The sequence below is a fragment of the Schistosoma haematobium genome, chromosome ZW, assembly GCF_000699445.3.
Source record: "Schistosoma haematobium chromosome ZW, whole genome shotgun sequence".
NCBI classification, from domain to species: domain Eukaryota; kingdom Metazoa; phylum Platyhelminthes; class Trematoda; order Strigeidida; family Schistosomatidae; genus Schistosoma; species Schistosoma haematobium.
This window is the reverse complement of record NC_067195.1, coordinates 26,488,567-26,507,886: the sequence shown is the minus strand read 5'-3', so window position 1 is coordinate 26,507,886 and position 19,320 is coordinate 26,488,567. Positions and strand designations below refer to the sequence as shown.

The 19,320-nt window shown below is 30.2% G+C and overlaps 1 protein-coding gene across 1 annotated transcript in view; it reads left to right on the top strand.

The window, feature by feature from the left end:
- The first annotated feature begins 336 nt into the window (after positions 1-336).
- MS3_00003131 (uncharacterized protein) overlaps positions 337-19,320 on the top strand; it is a 48,676-nt gene continuing 29,692 nt past the window's right edge. The window contains exons 1-2 of the mRNA XM_035729398.2: positions 337-676; positions 6,269-6,542. Of these exons, the coding sequence (XP_035586499.1) occupies positions 6,424-6,542 (119 nt within the window). The 5' untranslated portion in view covers positions 337-676; positions 6,269-6,423. The remainder of the gene's footprint in view (positions 677-6,268; positions 6,543-19,320) is intronic.

Here is a 19,320-nt window from a genome sequence, read left to right as displayed (position 1 = left end):
TTCCTCTGCTGGCCACTATCCATCTTCGCTTATAATGAAATCGATTACTGTTGTAAAATACACTCAATAAAACAGTTAAAAATGTTAATATAATAAAATTTTCAACTACTATCACGTCAATAATTTACATTGGATGGTAGAAAAATAATTGTTATTAACCAGTTAGATAAACATGTAAAATCACGAGACATCAGAAAATTATTATCCTTCTAGCTAGAATGCTTTAGTAGCAAACGTCACATGATAGATACTAACTAATGATCTGTTATTACTCAATATTTGAAGAAGGATGTCACATGAATATTTCATTGACTGCTCATTTATTCAAAGTTGTCACTTTGTTAACCCCCGCTTTCGTTACACATCATGTTTAGAAAAGACTAATTCTAATAACATCATTTGGAATTATTTTTAGAAACTGACTGAAGTGATCAGGTTAGATCAACCCATGACCAATAACAAGCCGCTTATAATTGGTTTCATTTTCAACTTTTTTAAACGAAATAAATCTCTTCCTATCCTCTTTTGCGTCCAATAATATCATTTCAAAGGATTGTGACTGGAAGTAAAATTGTTGTGTCTAATTGGAAGACAGTTTTTGTGAAGTCACTAAAACCTCATTATGTCTTAAGAACAATAATTACAGTGCGTATGTGGCATCACAAATTTAAAAATTGTAAGTAATTCTTTGTAAGTGTTAGCTAATTTTATAATGATATTGAACACAAGTTTTGTTTTCGACCTAATTCTAAAATATCGAGTAGTTCTCACTGAATTCTTTAGTTAAGGTTATTTGCAGTTATTAGCTGTCATTTGTGTTGGACTCAGTCTACTAAAGTAATTTACGAAACTTAACAAGCTATTTTTGAGTGGACTGGTTACACACAGTTTCTTTTAGTGTAAATATTAATGTATACCCTGTACGTATATATACAGGTTACTCTAATTTCTATAATAAAGATGCACCTTTAATTACTGACATGATGTTAATCAGGGTGTAGTTCACGCCATGATTTTCAATATCTAAACATTCAAGGTATGAATTTACCAAGTCCCTGTCCATATTACGGCGCACCTAGATATATTGCATGTTTTCACTCTCTGTTTAGATATCAAAGTGATTATTATAGCCAATGTATAATAATCTTCATCCACAGTATACCTAATTATTCGCGCAATATTTTGGATTGGTTGTAGTTAAGCAATAACACCGCTGGGTGCCGGCTCAGAGGTCCAGAGGTTAAGCGTTCGCCTGCGAGACCGAGAGTCCTGGGTTCGAGGCCCGTATGCGGGGTCGTGGATGCTCACTGTTGAGTCCCGTGCCAGGACGAATCGGCCATCCAGTGCTTCCAGGTTTTCATAGTGGTCTAGCTTTAATCGATTGATGAACTCGACAATAAAAAATTAATTCATTTTAATTGAAATGTTCCATTAGCCTATGAATAAATACAAACTTATTTCATTCCTTTAAAAACTATTTTGTTTAGTCTTGAAAATGACAAACGCAACTCAGAATAAGTCTTGTGTTTACTTGATACCGTTGTTAAGTTGTCCTAATAATCTACAAATAGACACATATCAATAATTGTACACATTTTAAAACTTATTGTTATCGCTCTACCCTTAAACTTTCAACACTTCATTTCATATTATCATGGAATTTTGATTATAGTAAGATGAAGAGTATCAAGTAGTTTTCTTGAGTAGCAAGACTAGTGAAACACCGTTTTAGAAGTGAATCACATTGTAAATTAAGAGTTTCTTCAGTTCATTCACCTCTCTACATTTTAGCTATCAACTATCTTTATGAATATACTCACTGATGAATAACCAATTCAATGAGTTTGCAATATTACTGTAAGTCTTTCTATCAATTTATTGTAAACTGAATACAAATGGACAACTGATGATTTATAAAGAAGCCAAGTAATATTCTAAATGGACTGTAAATAAGATGATTATATGTCTAATCAGTGCTTAATAACTAGAAAAGTAGCCACTTAAGTTCAACTTCACGTGAACAAATAAGACATAATAAATAAAAAACTGAAATTGACCATTTTCATATTGTAACATTTTCCAATCAAGCCGTGTTTTGATTTTATTTAATAATTAAACTTGATAATAAAACCTTGTAGGTATTACTTAAATCACAAAAATCTTTACTTTTCTTTGTTTTAATTGTAAAACACAATTATTCATAACATCTTTGAATCAAAAGCCTGAGGGTAACGAACTAGTTGATTATCCGAGTTTTCCTTAATGCTGAAGATAATGAAAAAGTGGTCATAGCACAAAATATAAGAAAATGATGAAGATTGACAATATTTTAGGGATCCCACCGATGAATATCCATCCACTGATCTTATTTCAGCTTTACAAATCCTCATTCTTATATAATCAATCCATTTTAGAAAGCATTAAACACGGAACTATAAAACCGATTTTATTTAAATACCAAATGTTTTGTATATTTCATTTTTACTTTGATGAATGATTATATTATACTTCTTCGTTAGATTAGTCTTATTGACTCATAGTCTTAGCAAAATTGCAAAATAAGTTACAGACTTGTATATATCTTTGCCAATCCGAATGAAATCTTTTATAATATCAGGCAAACAAAGCAATAAAAGGGAAATTCTAAACGTTGACTAGCCATTTGGTAATATAAACATCTTTCAAAATATTTTATATGTTAATCACTTCAACTACTATATTGACTAACTAGGCGTGGAGATTTCTTTCATATTTGACTAGTTTTTCATGACATGAATAAATGCTATGACTAGTTGAAATCTGTTTGGTAATTTAACAAATTATCATATTTCAGTGAATTGATATATTATATTCTTATTGTAATACTTACCATAAAAAGTTAATTTTCGAACATAGCAAGTGAAGCTATATAAAACAGTGGTTTTAAATTCGATAAATTCAATAGGAAATTGAGTAAAATAGTTTGTTAGTAAACAATAAGGAAAGCTTAGATTTTAGAACACACTTTTGGATTGGTTGCTAAGTTACAAGTCACAATAATATAACATTACGAGGGATGCATTATGCTTCAAGTTAACATAATATAATTAAACTATTGAGTACAGTTAATGATTTTCAAACCACGAATTTGAAACTCTTCATAACTAATAAGGTGTTATCTAAAAACTAGTGACAGTTTTGAAATCGAACTTAGTATGACCACGATTTTGAATCTTAATTATTTTAACCAAAGTTATCTGCACCAACTCAATGTTTCAAGCGTTTTGTTTTGTTATGGAAAGATTCGGGGAATTCCATATCCACTTAGTCAGTTCCTGATGAAAAATATTACTCGACAAAACATAATTGTAAGCTCGACTTGATTTAAAAATATATTGCTTTCATGTAATTCATTGTGAAACAGAATTACAGAGTTGAATGAATCATTTTGAATGATGACATACAGCAGTTTGATAGCTTTAGAATGTAAGTTCATCTGAGTATTAACTAAGAGATGACATAATTTGGGGTGTGAAGCCATTTCAAAATTGAATGCAGTTGACAAAGTAAGATGACTTTTGAAAACTTTCAAATAATGTTATCATTCTTCATCCTGGAAATTATTTATCTTCCTGAATTCATCTATCTCACTGAAAAATCTTAGTAACTTTGAAATTTCCATAAATTTACTCACAGAGTGACTATTAATTAAATGGTTCCCAGTGTAAGAGAATTAGATACACATAAAGTTTGCACCAAAATCAATTATATTTTTGAAGTTTTTTAAAATGGGATTCTATACGTGTAGACGTACTCACTTTAGGGATCCACTGTAATTATCTGGCCTTTCCGTGCTCATGAAATGTTTTATTTGGACAGAAAAACACTAGCCTGTAGTCAGATTTATCCAAAAACCTTTATTGAGAATCATTTGACTCATATGAATATTTTGTGCTTATTATTTTTTTTTCGAAATCCCCAGAAAATGTATTGATGTTTCCCTACAGTATGCTCACCGATTTAAGTAGCTAGAATATCATTTATAAACGTTAGATACTTCATAATCTTTGAGATTATTCGTAGACCCCCTGAAGGGTTTTGAAAACAATAGGGAATATTACCAAGGTTTCCTGTAGCAAACACTAAATATAATTCATTTGTATTGCTTGTTTGAATCTTACATTGATGTTTAAGACTGTTATTAATCAATCTCTTTTTGGCCTGTCCTGCTTGCACTAGCCAATGGCTCTCGGTAGCTAAGTAGATAACACGATAGCATTTGAAGCGAACGGTACTGGGTTCACGTCCTGGAGTGAACATCCACTATGGGATGCAGGTATACACTACTGACGAGTCCCGAATAGGACAGAACGCGCCTCCAGGGTTCCACTCCTAGCCACCATCCATCTCTGCTTACAAACATTAAATATTTTTTGATAGGGAAATATTAATTATACTAGCCATTAATCGAAAATGCAAAAAATTATAAACACATTAAAAGAATCCAAGAAGACAACTTTCGAATGACACTTTCATTTGTTGGTTGGTTGTGAGCTGAGGCTCAAAAAGTAGAAATATCAAAATATTTAAATCTGGTAAAAGAAGCTGACAACAACTTATACTAAACACAATAAGTAATATGCAAATCTATTTTCTCGAAGGACAATTAATATAAATCTTTATGGACTTGTGCTAAAACAAATTATGTATAATTATGACAACTCATATAAGGACTTTCGTCTAAGTTTGAACGAATAGTTACACAGACTTTGGACGTTGATTTAATGCAAGACATTAGGAAAGAAAAATATACTCGTAAAATCTCAGCGATTAAATTTTAAGTAAATCCAACGTTTCGCTTGGCAACCCGGTCCAAGCTTTTTCCTTGAAAAATTCAATCGCTGAAATTTTACAAATATATTCTGCTTCCTTTATAACAATTCAGTTTTTTCATACACATAGTTCCCTTTATTATCTTAAAGAGAGCAAGAACTAAGATTGGTGCAGAATAATGTGAATTCATTTTATTTCATTAGGTTCTCATCAGCTGCTTACAACTTAAAATATTTGAAATTCAACATTATTACAGATATTGACATATTTATACATAAGAGTGTGATTAAGGATGAATACATGTGTATCATGATGTAGCGATGATTCAGATAGAGTTAATGAGCTCATAAAATGTTTGATTCGAATAAATAAATCAAGTTAGAGAGGGAAAGTTCTGGAACATTGAAATAGTGATTAGAACTCATGAAAATAGATTGATGGTAATAAAGAAAATATGAATTGAAATCAATCAGTTATGTATGATGTAATCTATATTTCAGAAAGAGTTGCAATAATGACGTAATAAATAAATAAATAAATAAATAGGAGCAAATTAATAGAAAGAGTGGGGGTTATTGTTACCAGGGTAAAGAAAGATTTATTACCGTCTCTTTTTGTATACATAGATCTGGTTTTAAACGTTTGATTGCTAACGCTTCAGCGAATTTCAAAAGGTTCGAGTTTGATTGTTTGTTAATCACCTTGAAGGACTTCAGTATATCAGCTTTATGTCCTGTATCAAGGAGATGTCTTGCGATAGCACTGTTGAATGCGTTCAATCCATTTAACCTTAAACTTTTCGGAATATGTTCTTTGAATCGGACGTAGGCTCTCCTTTCTGTTCTACCAATGTAACTGCTTTGGCAGATACATGTAAATTTGTATACACAGTTGGTGGTAACATGAAAGGGATACCTGTCGACCTTTGATTGTGTCAAAGAACATGTTGTTTTGGACAGGACAATCAATTTCGCTGCAGGATAAGTTCTTGTCAGTGGAGTTTTTAGTCTCATACTGATTGATCCTGTGACATCGTCACCTCTGAATTGAAGTTGAATAAAAATAGGCTTTTTATTTGCTGTAATTTCTTTGGGTTTTTTATCTTCACGTTTGCCATATTTCTCAATAAATTTCAGTGGGTATCCGTTAGGAATCTGTGCTAAATATTTTTGAAATAATCTCTAATCAACAGTGAATAATTGTACAACTTCTACGTATTATTTTGCTGAAAACATTTCTACTGTAAAATCTCATTGGTTGATTTGTGCTTATTGTGTAGTCATCAAATTTTGAAGTGACCCTAAATCGTAGTAGGATAAACAGATTCGGATGAATTGCCTTTGTGTTTGTATGCTTGCTAAAATGTGAACATATTACTAAGCTTCTTGATCACGTGAACACTTTTCATGCGTATATATATATATATTCATGTATAATTCGACCGTCTGTTTTTTAGAGTAAAACACCACGTAAAGCTACTTATCGAGGTAACACTTTCAACAATAAAGGGTACTTCAGAAGAAGGAAAATCAAAATTTTAATCGTTTGATCGAATAGTAAATATTTTGACAAAAATATCAATAATACATGTTTATTATTCTGTAAATAATTATGGGTAAAATTCATTTTAATACGTCTGTACCTGATTCGGATCAAATAACAAATGGCAAAAATGTGGAAGGTGATGGGGGACCATTAAAAGTGTCCGCAAATTCAGCAAGGAAAGCGAAGTGAGTCATGAAAACTTATTTCTTTGTTTGATGCAGTAGCAAGGTATAGAATACCAAACAGTATGAGCACAGTTTAGTCTTATTAATGTTTATTAGTGTGTATTGGATGGCTTAGAGATTATTTTTATGGCAAGGTGTAAAAAATTAAAAATAGCGTTTATTATATCGCTATGCTTTAGAGACAACGTGTAAGGACATTATTATTTTTACATAGTAAAAGTTATGATCCACCATTTAACCTTGAAAGGTATAACGTCATACTGTACAGTTAATCTCTATTTAGATATGGAAATTCTGTTAGTTTACATCTTTACTTGTTGTGGACTCATGGAAATTTATTCCAGCTTGTTTGATGTCAGTCACATGAAGAAATTGTTTAGTCAGTAATGATTATTTGATCGAATAAACATCTATATAAATTAAAGTGTTGTTTTAAAAATATAAACATGTGTAAATTCATAGAAGTGATCCTAAGGAACACAATGGTGAAGAAATTACGTTTATAAATTATCCATTTCTCATTATTTGACATTCTATTGGACGGAGACAAGTTATCAAAACTTTGGATTTGATGTTTAAGACGATCTTACTGAAATATAACGTGTACATTACCCAAAATTACTTATTATCCATTAAGTCGTGTGATTGCACATGTCTGCAGAACAAGTTGTGAATACTTTTGAATTCTGATTACGTTTTGAGCTTGATGTGTTGCTGAGAAAGCTTCACAAGTCACTCTGTAAATAGGCTTTTCGGCATCTTAATGTAGTCACTTCGAGTATGTTTAAAACTAAAATTAAAATCTAGCCTTGCCTATAAAAATGAACACAGTATCTAACCTTAATCACAATTGAATGTGAAACTGGTCCTTCGATTATTGATTGATTCGAGAAAATGTTGACGATTTATTCATTCTCTCGAAAACGATTAAATCAAGATTTTTAAAAAATCGTTTTCTAGTTTGTGTGTGCTTAGTCAATAGACGTCATAGCAAGTTTTATCTGTCATAAACTGTGAGAGTTTTGTTTATGAATTTGGCTTTTTATTCTTGCAACCAAAGAGAAGAAGGATTTCTAATCTAATCATTAATCGTTTTAGAAATAAAGTCGATGTAACCATATTGGTCTTTCGTAATAAAGGATAATCAAAGGGTTCATTAAAAAAGCATAGCTTATTTAACCATTCTTTTCTCAATATATAAATATCTATCAAGTATATTGGATTGTATCAATAACCCTTATTTATCATGTCGAGTAATTGTTTAAACTGATTTCAAATTATGTATGAATAAATAATCAGTTAATAAATGTAACTGTCATTTGTTAAATCAGTGTCAAATGAATGAAAATCAAAGGTGTCCAAAAATCGGAATAAGAATATTATAGCTAATTAACTTAGCATCCTAAACAAAGGGATGGAGAAGTGAAATTTGTTATTTGAACATTCAGTGTTATTCAACTAAATAAACCTAAATGAACTGTTCATAACATATGGACCCCTTATAAATTAGTGAATCAATGATTCTGATGAACGTTTATTCGTCATAAGGTTCTCTTTTCACACTAACTATTTAACCGTAATACAATCATGTTAACAGCAGTTCCAGTTTGATTTTACTATTCACACTGTAAAATAAATAACGTACTACATGGCATTACGCCATGTGGCTGATATAACTTGGTAAGAGCATCTGTATGAATAGTATTAATTAAAATAATAGAAACAGTAGATGCGTAAGTACCCAAAAGCTCAACGTAGATATATAGATATTTATATTATCTACATTCTATATATCTTCAAATATCTAACAGAGAACTTTCATTTGGATAAAAATTAAATATCTAATCATCTGCTTCCACTGTGTTTCGATTTATCATATGTGTTTGCAATGTAAGCACTATAAATTTTATGCTAGTCAATAAGATTGATTTGGCGAAGGAATTCAAATTGGGCTGGTTTCTTGCAAAAGTAGAAAGAAGCAAATCAGAGTGAAACGGGCACTTAACTAGGTCTTCTATCAAAACCATCTTAATTCACCTCTGAACATAATACTGAACTCACAATTGGCAAACGAATTACCTCAGAATAGACCACATTAATTTTGATTTTTGAGCATGTAGTCGGGTCTTTTATAAAACTTTAATAATATATTTTGTTGATAGATTAAGTAGAAGAGTGAAGATGAAGAATTTCGATTTCTAAACAGACTTCATAAGTCACATATTTTACTGTGAAACCAGCTTTACTCAAAAATGATCCTTCGCGGAACAAGGCAAAAATAAATTAAGATTATAAATTGAAGTTTATACACATATTCTATTTTTGTATGTAAAATATAGTGAGATATTTCTATTTAAACATTTAGAAAGTGAGAAGTGGAGATTCTTTTTTTGACTAACTTTCGTTGTGGCTCAGCATACATAATATATGGGTTGCAACAAACATCAAAATCTATATAAATCAAAAGGGTGTTACACAGGAACATAAACCCAGACGTTTTCAAGTTTAGCGAGAAAATTATAAGATAAAGGTGGATAGGTTCACTTTAATATTTGAATATAATCATTAATACATGAATCGAATGACGCAATTCTAGGGGTCTACAATGTATGTAATATGATAGTTCAAAAAGCTTTATGTTATGCGGTTGAACATTGACGATATTTACATGAAAATTAAAAGATGGGTATTAACCAAAATTCAGAGAAAAAAGATAAGTGAATTTTTGACGATGTCAAACAGGCGGGAACATTAGACCAAATATAACTTACTATAGAATAAGTAATAATAATGTCCATGATAGACGAAGGGTCTGTAAAAAATTCTCGTGAAATCAGAGGTCACAGATTTTGCAATGACTTCAGATAATTTCATCCCTTTGTGTCATGTATATGTAAATCATGCTGTAAACTAGGTGGGATACAGTACCTGTATCATACTCTTAATTCAAACTTTTCTTATTTTCTATATGAAGAAAGTGAGTATGCTTAGAGCTCTTCTTTAGATTTGATAGTTCATTATAAATTGTCAAAAACATAAGCTTCTACTTAAAGCTGTAATTTCACCATCAGTTTTACAAGTATTTGTAGAAAACTAATCACCTTAAATCTTTGATGACCACATACGTAAAATTACTTTACGATTCCAATAAACATAAACTCATAAGAAGTGCGATTTGATACATTTTCTGAAATATAAGAAAAAAAGCGAATGGTCAAGTGAAAACGAAATTTCCCAGAATATTTTATGCAAATGCTACAGAATGAATGATTCTCAGTCATATGAAGAAACAACATATTAATACTGTTCAATGAATTTTTACACAAGAAAACTAATTTTCCCGAATGATTACTGCACATTATTCTTCATAATTCATGTTTCCTTATTGCTTGCTACAAAGCATTATGGTTAGAATCCTATTGATGTCGAATTATTTTGAGTCTTTCGTTAAACCACAACTTATTTAGTTTATAAAAAAAACCTAAATAAATCAAGCGATATAACACTTAGTGTTGAGTTTTCATCTATTCTACCTTTATTTGTTCTGTGTTAATAAGTGGTTTAGATTGGCAATGAGTAGTGACTAGAGTAACTCTATGTGTTACATCGAACCAGTGACCGAGTTCAAACTAGTTTCTAACAGAATACCAGTCAGTGTTTACCTATCAGGACTCATTCCATCTCCACTTAACAAAGGTTTTGATTGAAAAAGTATTTTTCAACATCTGACTGATATCATTTATGCTGTGAACAAAAAATAAAACAGTTTTTGCATATAGAGTTAGTGAACTACTTCTTTGACAGTACAAAATCAAATGAACTAATGAGACCGTTTTCAATACTATTTCACTCAAAATTATGCGAGTGAGATAATGCAGGACGTTTTTAACTGGTTACTTAATCAAACTGTTTATTTAAGTAGTGTTGACAAACATTTAAATTCTATGATTTGACCAAGTTTATGTTTAGGTTTTTCAATAAGCCGGTAAATAGTGTGAATATCCGAATAAATGAACATTAAATAATAACTCGTCGTCTGAATCCCCAAAATCTTTAGAATGACGAAAACCCCATTTAGAAGATTTCTTGTATTATCACAAAAATGGATACGCATTAAAACTATACGCGACGAATGACGATCGCTGAAGATGAGCACAGCCTCACTAATTTCCTTTTAGTCAATAATTGAACTAACAAGCAAAAGTTATATCTCCATATCATATTACGTATTCAAGAATCAGTTTTTCATCAGCAAAAATTAGGTTTTCTGATATCTTATTCAAAGAAGATGAGACTTCTTGAGTGAAATAGGTTTCTAGAGAAAAACATAACTGATTTCGCTCACAACAGGCTGGAAACTGAATAAAATGATTCAACTAACTAGACAAAAAAGCATCAGGAAGCAATTTAAATTTTTGGTGATAAAATGTATCGTGCTTGTTAAATATTCTGATTTCCTTTGATTAGATTGTATACTGAAAAATATTTTATTTTTTATAAAATAACGGTATCAGTTCAAAAACTTAACCTAATGATTTCCTCCCTTTAAGACTTACTTGAGGAAGAAATCCTCACTAAAATGTTGCCTGAAATGAAACATGTACTGAGAATCTTGAACATAAAATCAAGGGAAAATAAGTGTGAAGTTCCATACCATTCATTGACAGTAACTTATTTAATAGTATTAATGAGTACATTTAATCACGTCCAGACAGCTCTTATATTATACATTAAATAAATTTAAAATACTCACAAATCAGAACATTAAAATTACCCATACAATTTAGAGAAGGTAACGTCGTCAAACTTGACACGATTATTTATAAAGCTATTAAATCTGAAATGCACATGTGACTACTGAAGGAATTCAAATAAAGCTGAATTTCTACTGTTAAGGCATTACACTGTCTCAACATTAAGATAGTATTATTTTTATCCTTATAGCTTAATCTATAAAAGTTAAACTGAGTGAAAAGCTTTATATCTAATGAAGATTATGTTCATAAAAATATTACAATCAGAAGATATATAAATAAAATTTTATGGTGAAACAGCATGTTTGAACCTTTAGAGAAGGCTAGTTTCCCAATATTCTTCGAGTCAGTTCTCACTACCAATCAACTGACGGCACGTAATCAACAAACTAGTGTTTCTACTAGCCCTGTTGTGTTTTTAACACTCCAAGGCTCTCTGTAACTATTGAGGGTGCATTTTTAAAAAATTGCTTTTTAATCATTGTGTTAGAATATAAAGTCAAAGAAAACAGGTAATGTTGATGTTTAGTGAACTACAGAATTGTAGTTTTATCAGACTATCTTAAAAGTAATAACAACTTTACCAAACCATTTGTTTAGGTGAATAAGAATTATTATAAACTCGTGAATTCAAATCTCATTTGAAGTTCTTGGGTTAGAAAGGTTGTCAAGATGACATGAGGCTATGATGAAAATCATCTTTAAATCATACGAGTTTCTTCTAACATGAAAATGAAACGTCTTGCTTTCAGGAATCATTAACTGTGTTTACACTAATAATCGCTTATTACAATTTGGTTATAAGCTTTCAACAAAGGAAATAATTTAATATAAAACATAAATATAACTCGAACATATAAGGTTGGATTTGATGACTGACATAACGTGAAAAAAAGTAAAATGACAATGTTTGAAATTAATAAGATGCATTTGTAAACAGGTTTCATAAAGGTTAAATAAACTTTTCCATTTTCATTAAACCAATATACTGTCTTGAATATTCTGTACATGAGGATCACTTACTAAAATAATAAAATTAATATGACAATTTAATGTGTTTTCAATTCTAAAGTTCTATTTAAACTTATTTAATAACTGAATAAATGTCAAATGATAACTTTATATTCGTGAATATTATAATTATCCTCGTAAAATTGTTTGATTAAACTTATTTGAACTTGGATTTTGCAAACAAATATACAGTACTTATATAAAATAATGGTTATAATGCGGAAGTCAGCCGATTTTATAAATTAGGACACTTTTTTTTACTTTTATTATTTAAACCTTCTGATAATAAAGGAAGCATCATTGCTTACTTTAAACTGCATTGTAAACAAATGCATTTTGTAAAACTGAACTGAAATTAGTAAAGGCACCAACGATTTTTGAATTTATCACATAAATTAGAATCTAAATGTTAATGTATAGAACATTCTTTAAATCTCATTCAAATGTTATGTAGATAGTATATTACCTGCTTATTGCTAGGTTTATTTATTATATGTAATACATTCAGCTGGATAAATACCAAATAGTGTCCCAAATAGTATATTGCTTCTGAACCAAACCAGACTGAATTCATTCTGTAGAATTCAGAGTGAGACATTTTAGTATTTTGTATGGAGATTTCCGTTATTTAATTTATTTTTTTATGTTAACATATATTTGGCTTCATTCTTTATGATGGACTTTTCATTTAGAAAGTAAGAGTAGGTTTCTGAAGTGATAACGTATTTACACGTGTTCTCTGTTTACAATTGTGGTAATCCCATAGAAAGCGTATGTATATTTATTCGTCTTCTAAAACCAAGCTGTATCAATACACTTTCCAGAAATAATACTTTCTGTAAGTAAACTTTAAGTAGATAAAAAAGTTACTGATTCTCACCTCTCAGCAAGATTTCCTGATCATTTGTTAGAAGTTCTCACAAAATGCAATGAGTAAATGGTAGCTTATCGGAAACGAAACTACTTAAATTATTGTAACTGCACAAAATCACCACAACCATTGAATAAAAAATAAAATCTTTACGTTCATTCATCCTGAAAATTCGTTCCTACAAGAATAGGTGGTCAACTTAAGAAACGTCTACCACTTCGTGTATTGTACTTCACTTAACTATGGGGGATTTACATAAATGCAAGTCATTTGACATATGTTTAAGTTTCGAACTTTTTAAATCTATTCATTGTTGCAATTATGACATATAGCACCATGGATTGAAAAGTAACTAAGCAATATTCACCATGTAATTAAAAATTGTTGGGCTTTCTATATTTCTATAGAAATCTGATCATAGTAATCATCTAAGATGCATTAGTATAAAATAAATGCAATTTGTTTCTGAATTCATGCATTAGTCGATTTGTCACCATTCATAATTCCCAGGAATTGTTGGAGTGTCTTCAAATGTGGAAAGATAGGCTGTGTTTCATTTCTGAGTAATTTACTATCACCGACGATTATAAGCCTTAATGATTCAGCACTCATCATACGTACAATGTAGAAGTTTTTGTGAAGTTGCTGAATGTATTCTTAAACAAACGACTTCATGACTAGTATGTGTTAATACTACATTCATTACAATGAAATACTGGAGACGAACCCGGATTGTGTATAGTTTATTTTTGAAAATTAAAAATGTTTACAGAATTCGGATAAATAAAAAAGGCATTTCTTCGACAGACTGATACGTCTTCTTATCTTAGGTCAAAGATGAAACTTTTATATGTTAACCTTTCAAGTGTACTTTCCATCTTGCTACTTACATCAAGATGACACATTTTCAACTGAAAATGAAAAGTGATAGATGCAGCAAATTCGCGTTTATACTAAAGGTTTTATGTTTTTTAATAAACGGTCTGTATATAACGTTCCACATCCTTAGTTCCTTTGACTATATTCACTGAGATGTTCTCTATCAAAATAATTAATAATTCTATAAGTCATCAACTGATAAATAGACCGATTTATATATATTTCCCTCTTAGATTTTAGTCAACATAATGAATATCATTCGCAGTTTATCTAATTGTTTTGTAAAATTTTTCACAGCTCAAAGATAGCTTTTCATCGAAACGCTAAATAGGCTGGTAAATAATTTGATATTTAGGATTAATAAATAAACCATTCACTGATTTAAGGGTTCCTCAGAAGTATTCACCCGTAGCCTGTGGAAAACAAGATGAATCAAAGACTATGATTCGTGAGAAACATTTGTTCCTACAGCTTACAAAATCATTTTCGCTGACGTCAGTGTGTTATAAAGTTATTTTCCTACAGTTTACCCATCATAAAACACTGAGATAAACACTAAACGATATTCCTAAAGTTTCCCTTCTTATTTTGCATTTGCTTAGTTGTATTTCAAACCTGTGTTTCTTGTTGTTGAATCAAAAATTATTTGTCACTCTTTCTTCTCATATTTGTTTGATGGTATAAATAATAAACTAATTATTTTTGGTTTAATTGGGTATCTTATTTTCAGTCTATACAATGGATTTTCCATAGAATTTGTATCATAATTCGCGGAAGTTAATTACATGCACATTCTTCGCTGAATTTTATACTGTCATCCCTATTACCTTGTCGCTTTGTTTCTAGTTATATATATATGATATAGTTTCACCTTTCTAATAGTCATCGATTCCTTTCTTCGATTTTATTAATACAGTACAGTAACATCTACACGTCTTTATTATTTTCAATAGCTTTGTTCCTCTGTCCTCCCACCTTAATAGTTTTCGTTTTCTTTGTCTTACTCTCTTTTTTAACATTTGTTTTCATGTGGATTTTATGTGTTCACTTATCATCTTTTCTGTATTTTACTTAGGCTTTACATATATATATAATTAGATGAGTTCCTGATTTATTATGCATTAAAACCTGGAAACATAATTTTTGTACATTATGCAAAATCTGTCAATTTCGAAACGGTATTATATACAACGTAATTTAACCGTGAGTTAAAATAGTGAGACTTCAATAACACTACATCGATGTATTGATCTTAAAAGTTAAGGAATTGATTATCCTCACTATCATCCACACTTCTAATTAGTTAAAATCACAAATTCCACTAAGATACTTTGACTTTCTAAATATTAAGTAAATATGTGCATAAACTCATTTGCAATGAATATTAGTACAGGAAACACATATTTTTGCACTAAATATAAAAGTTTGATTCATATAAATAACTTTAATATCGAAATATTCATGAATATAACGTAGACAGCATGCCAATGTTTATTTTTACAGAGAACTATGCACGTGAAGCATTAAATACATATTTACATACGTGCATTCACAAATAATTGATTAATTTGAGTAAAATGTTGCACATTTACAAATAAACAATCATTATATAAAACTTTTATTTAGATAACTTAAACTTAAGTGGGAAAAATACCAGCCATGTTTTTAAGTTGAAAGCGACAAAATGTTATGCTTGATAATAAATAGGATAACTGTGGATAAGGACAATAAAGATACCATATGTCTTTAAAAATCAATGTCAATAAGTAACTCAAAAGATGTAAGCAAAGCGTAAACTGAATAACCAATTCATCATGAAAATAGGTGCACTTCCAAAACTCAAATAAATTGAGAAGATTAGTTGTTTTGCTGTTTCATCTATCGCCTTATTCAGAGAATTCAATTCACAAATTTATGGCGTAAAAAGTCATGTAGAATCACTTCAATATATCATGTTATTGTCAGTTTTATGTTTTGATTTGCACTTTGGTAGGATCGTACATAAATGTTATTTACTTTAAAGTAAAGTAAAAGTGTCATGGCATGGTAATACTCAGTTAATCGAACCTATGACATTTCTAACCAGTTATACAAAAGTTAACGTCGTTCGGTTTGCATGATTTTTGACACATCAGAAAGAAAACAGAAATCACTATCTAGATTTTCATTCGGAGGAGTAAATAATTTTGCACAAGATCAACATCAATAAGTTTAAATCCTATTTTCCGTAAAATTATAGTTAATTTATTCTGAGATCCGTCTGGGAATAATACCACATATCAATTTGAAACTAATCTTCAATAAATACCTTCAAATAACAATGATCTTATGTTCACTAGTAACTCAACTAAAGATGAGTTCTTGAATTTATATTAAAAAGTAGTAACACGTGGACTTCAGATGTACTACGTTTAAAAATATCGTCATGACATTTGGTGATAGTCCTACTTCCTCGTAAATTGACTGGAGGTGGAAGTATGCACGTATGAATTCCTACTACATGGTCAGTTCCTAGAGGAGTAGTTGGTGAATATTGGTTAGGTTACCCACTCTAGGATGAACCAGTGCTCCGTTGCTCTTAAATACAGACCGACTGAGATCATTCTGAGATATTTAATCTAATGATATTTGGTTAGCTGTTCTCTAATTTTATACAAACGATGATATCTGATTTTTGAGTGACACTTCTGTTAAACAAATTATATGTGAAAGAATAGTGAAGTCAAAACATTTACATCATAAGCTAAGTATACTAGCTGCCATTTTTATTGTGGTCTATTCACAATGAAAACTTGATTCCTCCAAACAAAAAAGGAATCTAAATAGTTCCATAAGCCTATTAATAAAATTTAGTCAACTGAAAAATCTTCGTTATTTCTTTGTTGTTTTTATAGGTATAAATGTGGTAATTGTTACATACATAGTGAATGTAACCTTGTACATTTTAAAATGCTATACTTCATATATATATTTACTAAAAGTTTTCAGATGTTAATAAGTAAGAACAATGGTTGAAAAAGTTTAAAGGCAACCAGATAGCGACATTGATGTCAGTTCACAGTCATTGACTATTGAAATGAGCCAAATTGAGAGATACCTGTCTTCAGGTTCACAAGATAACTATGATCTATGGCTGCAGATGTTCAACATAAGCGCTTCATCTGAGTGAAAAGTTGTTTTGTTGTTAACATCTAAAACCTGAATCTTAATAAATACTTTCCTTCCCTTGATTTTATTCAGTCTTCTCAAATTATGTTTGGTAAGCTATATTTTTTCACTAACATAAAGAGTATCGTCTTTATTTTTTCGACTTTTATCTTTTCGATAACTTGTAAATGTACTAATGGCAGATCAGGCGACTTAACCTGACATACATCTGTACTAGATACTATGTTACTGATAACTTGGTTTACTTGGATATAACGAGATTAGTATCAATAATATTCACTCCTGACTAGCGCTCATGAATTACGAAGTAATTTTCCTTGACATCATATCATTACCGCAACACCTGAAAACTGACTGTGAAGCAAACCGTTCTCACAATGCATAAATTATGATTTGTTGTTTGTCATGATAGTCTGATTTACGCTAAAGTCACCGAATATTTATTAAAATTGTATCCGCAGTACCGTGGATAGAAGAATAATTCTGCCTTTTAATAAGGATCTTATCTAGAAATGCACCGAATATTCTTATTTAGTATAAACATGTAATACATAGGCTTTTTCAATTCCTGATTAGCATGAAGTGATTACTATGAAACAAAAAAATCACTATATTTCTAGGCGGAATCTTTACATCGTTTTCCTAACTTTCATTTAGCAATTTAAACTTAGCATTGTTTTTTACAGAGGTGATTTATTTAAATATTGTATCAAATCAATGAGATTTGAACTGATCTTTTCAAATTTTTGTCACTTTCATAAATCGCTTATTTTTAAAAAAATGATTAAAGCTTCATTGGTGATTCTAGTAGCCCATTATCCTTACTTTGAATGAAATGTGAATGAACCTGAAAAACAAAACTAGTTATTTGCATCTAAATTAAACAAACCAAGCGTTAAATGTAAAAAGGTTTTCACCAAATATAATTTTTGCAAAGTACACAAATTAACATCATGAATAAAAGATGGCTGTGAATTATGACTTATGGCTACCATATCATATATATTTGATCCATAGATGATTTATTTTAAGTGAATACAGAATTGAATAGCACCAGTCAAATCGAATAGAATTAAACTACAATCTTTTGATGTGAGTCGATTCAATAAAATTAATGATGAGTATTGACAGGCAACCTCATTATGACATGGATCAATTGAAGTTACTCTTAACCACATCTTCATTTTCGAAAGTCCCATCAACCAGTTTGTTAGAATAACTAACACATGTGAAGTGTTAAACAGAAACGCACTTTACGTCACTAATCATAGTCTTGGTGCTCTTCCAGTATACTGTTGTTTAGTGGAAAATAATACATTCATGTTGATCCAATTTATTTGCCACTTCCTTAGGTTGCTTGCTTAATGAATGCAAACTTCATATGTAATTACGGTAATGGAAATAATAATATGATCTCTCAAAGTTAATAACAGTTAAAGTTTCTAGATTATCAAGAATCATGAAAATTCTTAAAATAATATCTGGATGTCTCAGTGTTTCAATACCAGCTATTGGTTTTTCTTTGCGTTCCACCGTTTTTCCGACTCACTGGCAAAACATTATTGTGATAAATGACTTACTAAATACATCTCATTTATTCTGAGCAAATTGCTTGATAAAGGTGATAGTTATGAATTAGCTTGATACTAACACATTTTCGTGTCAATGTTAGTAAATACATTTTAGTTATTTTCATTAGCTATAAGCGAAATTGGTGCACATTTTGTTTTGGTTAACGAAACATTTAATTGTTTAACGTTTCTAATCACCACAATGATTCTAATGCTTAGTAAATGTTGGTTACTTTACATCATGTAGCTCTAACTTTCAACCCTTCTTTTTCTTACTTTATCTACCATTCATGAAAACAGTCCAGCGAAATAATGTATAAATGAAGGAAATATGTTAAGTTTATGTATACTTTTAGCATGTCATTAGTGATGATATCTGAATCGGATAAAGAATTGTCCATATTAAAATTCCATGGGGTGTTGATGGATTTATCGACTATCGAACGTCAAATGAGCACCCTTTTGTTGCTCTGAGTTACACGTTACACTCTGTGAACTTTGATAAATCTAGCGTTGCATGAAAA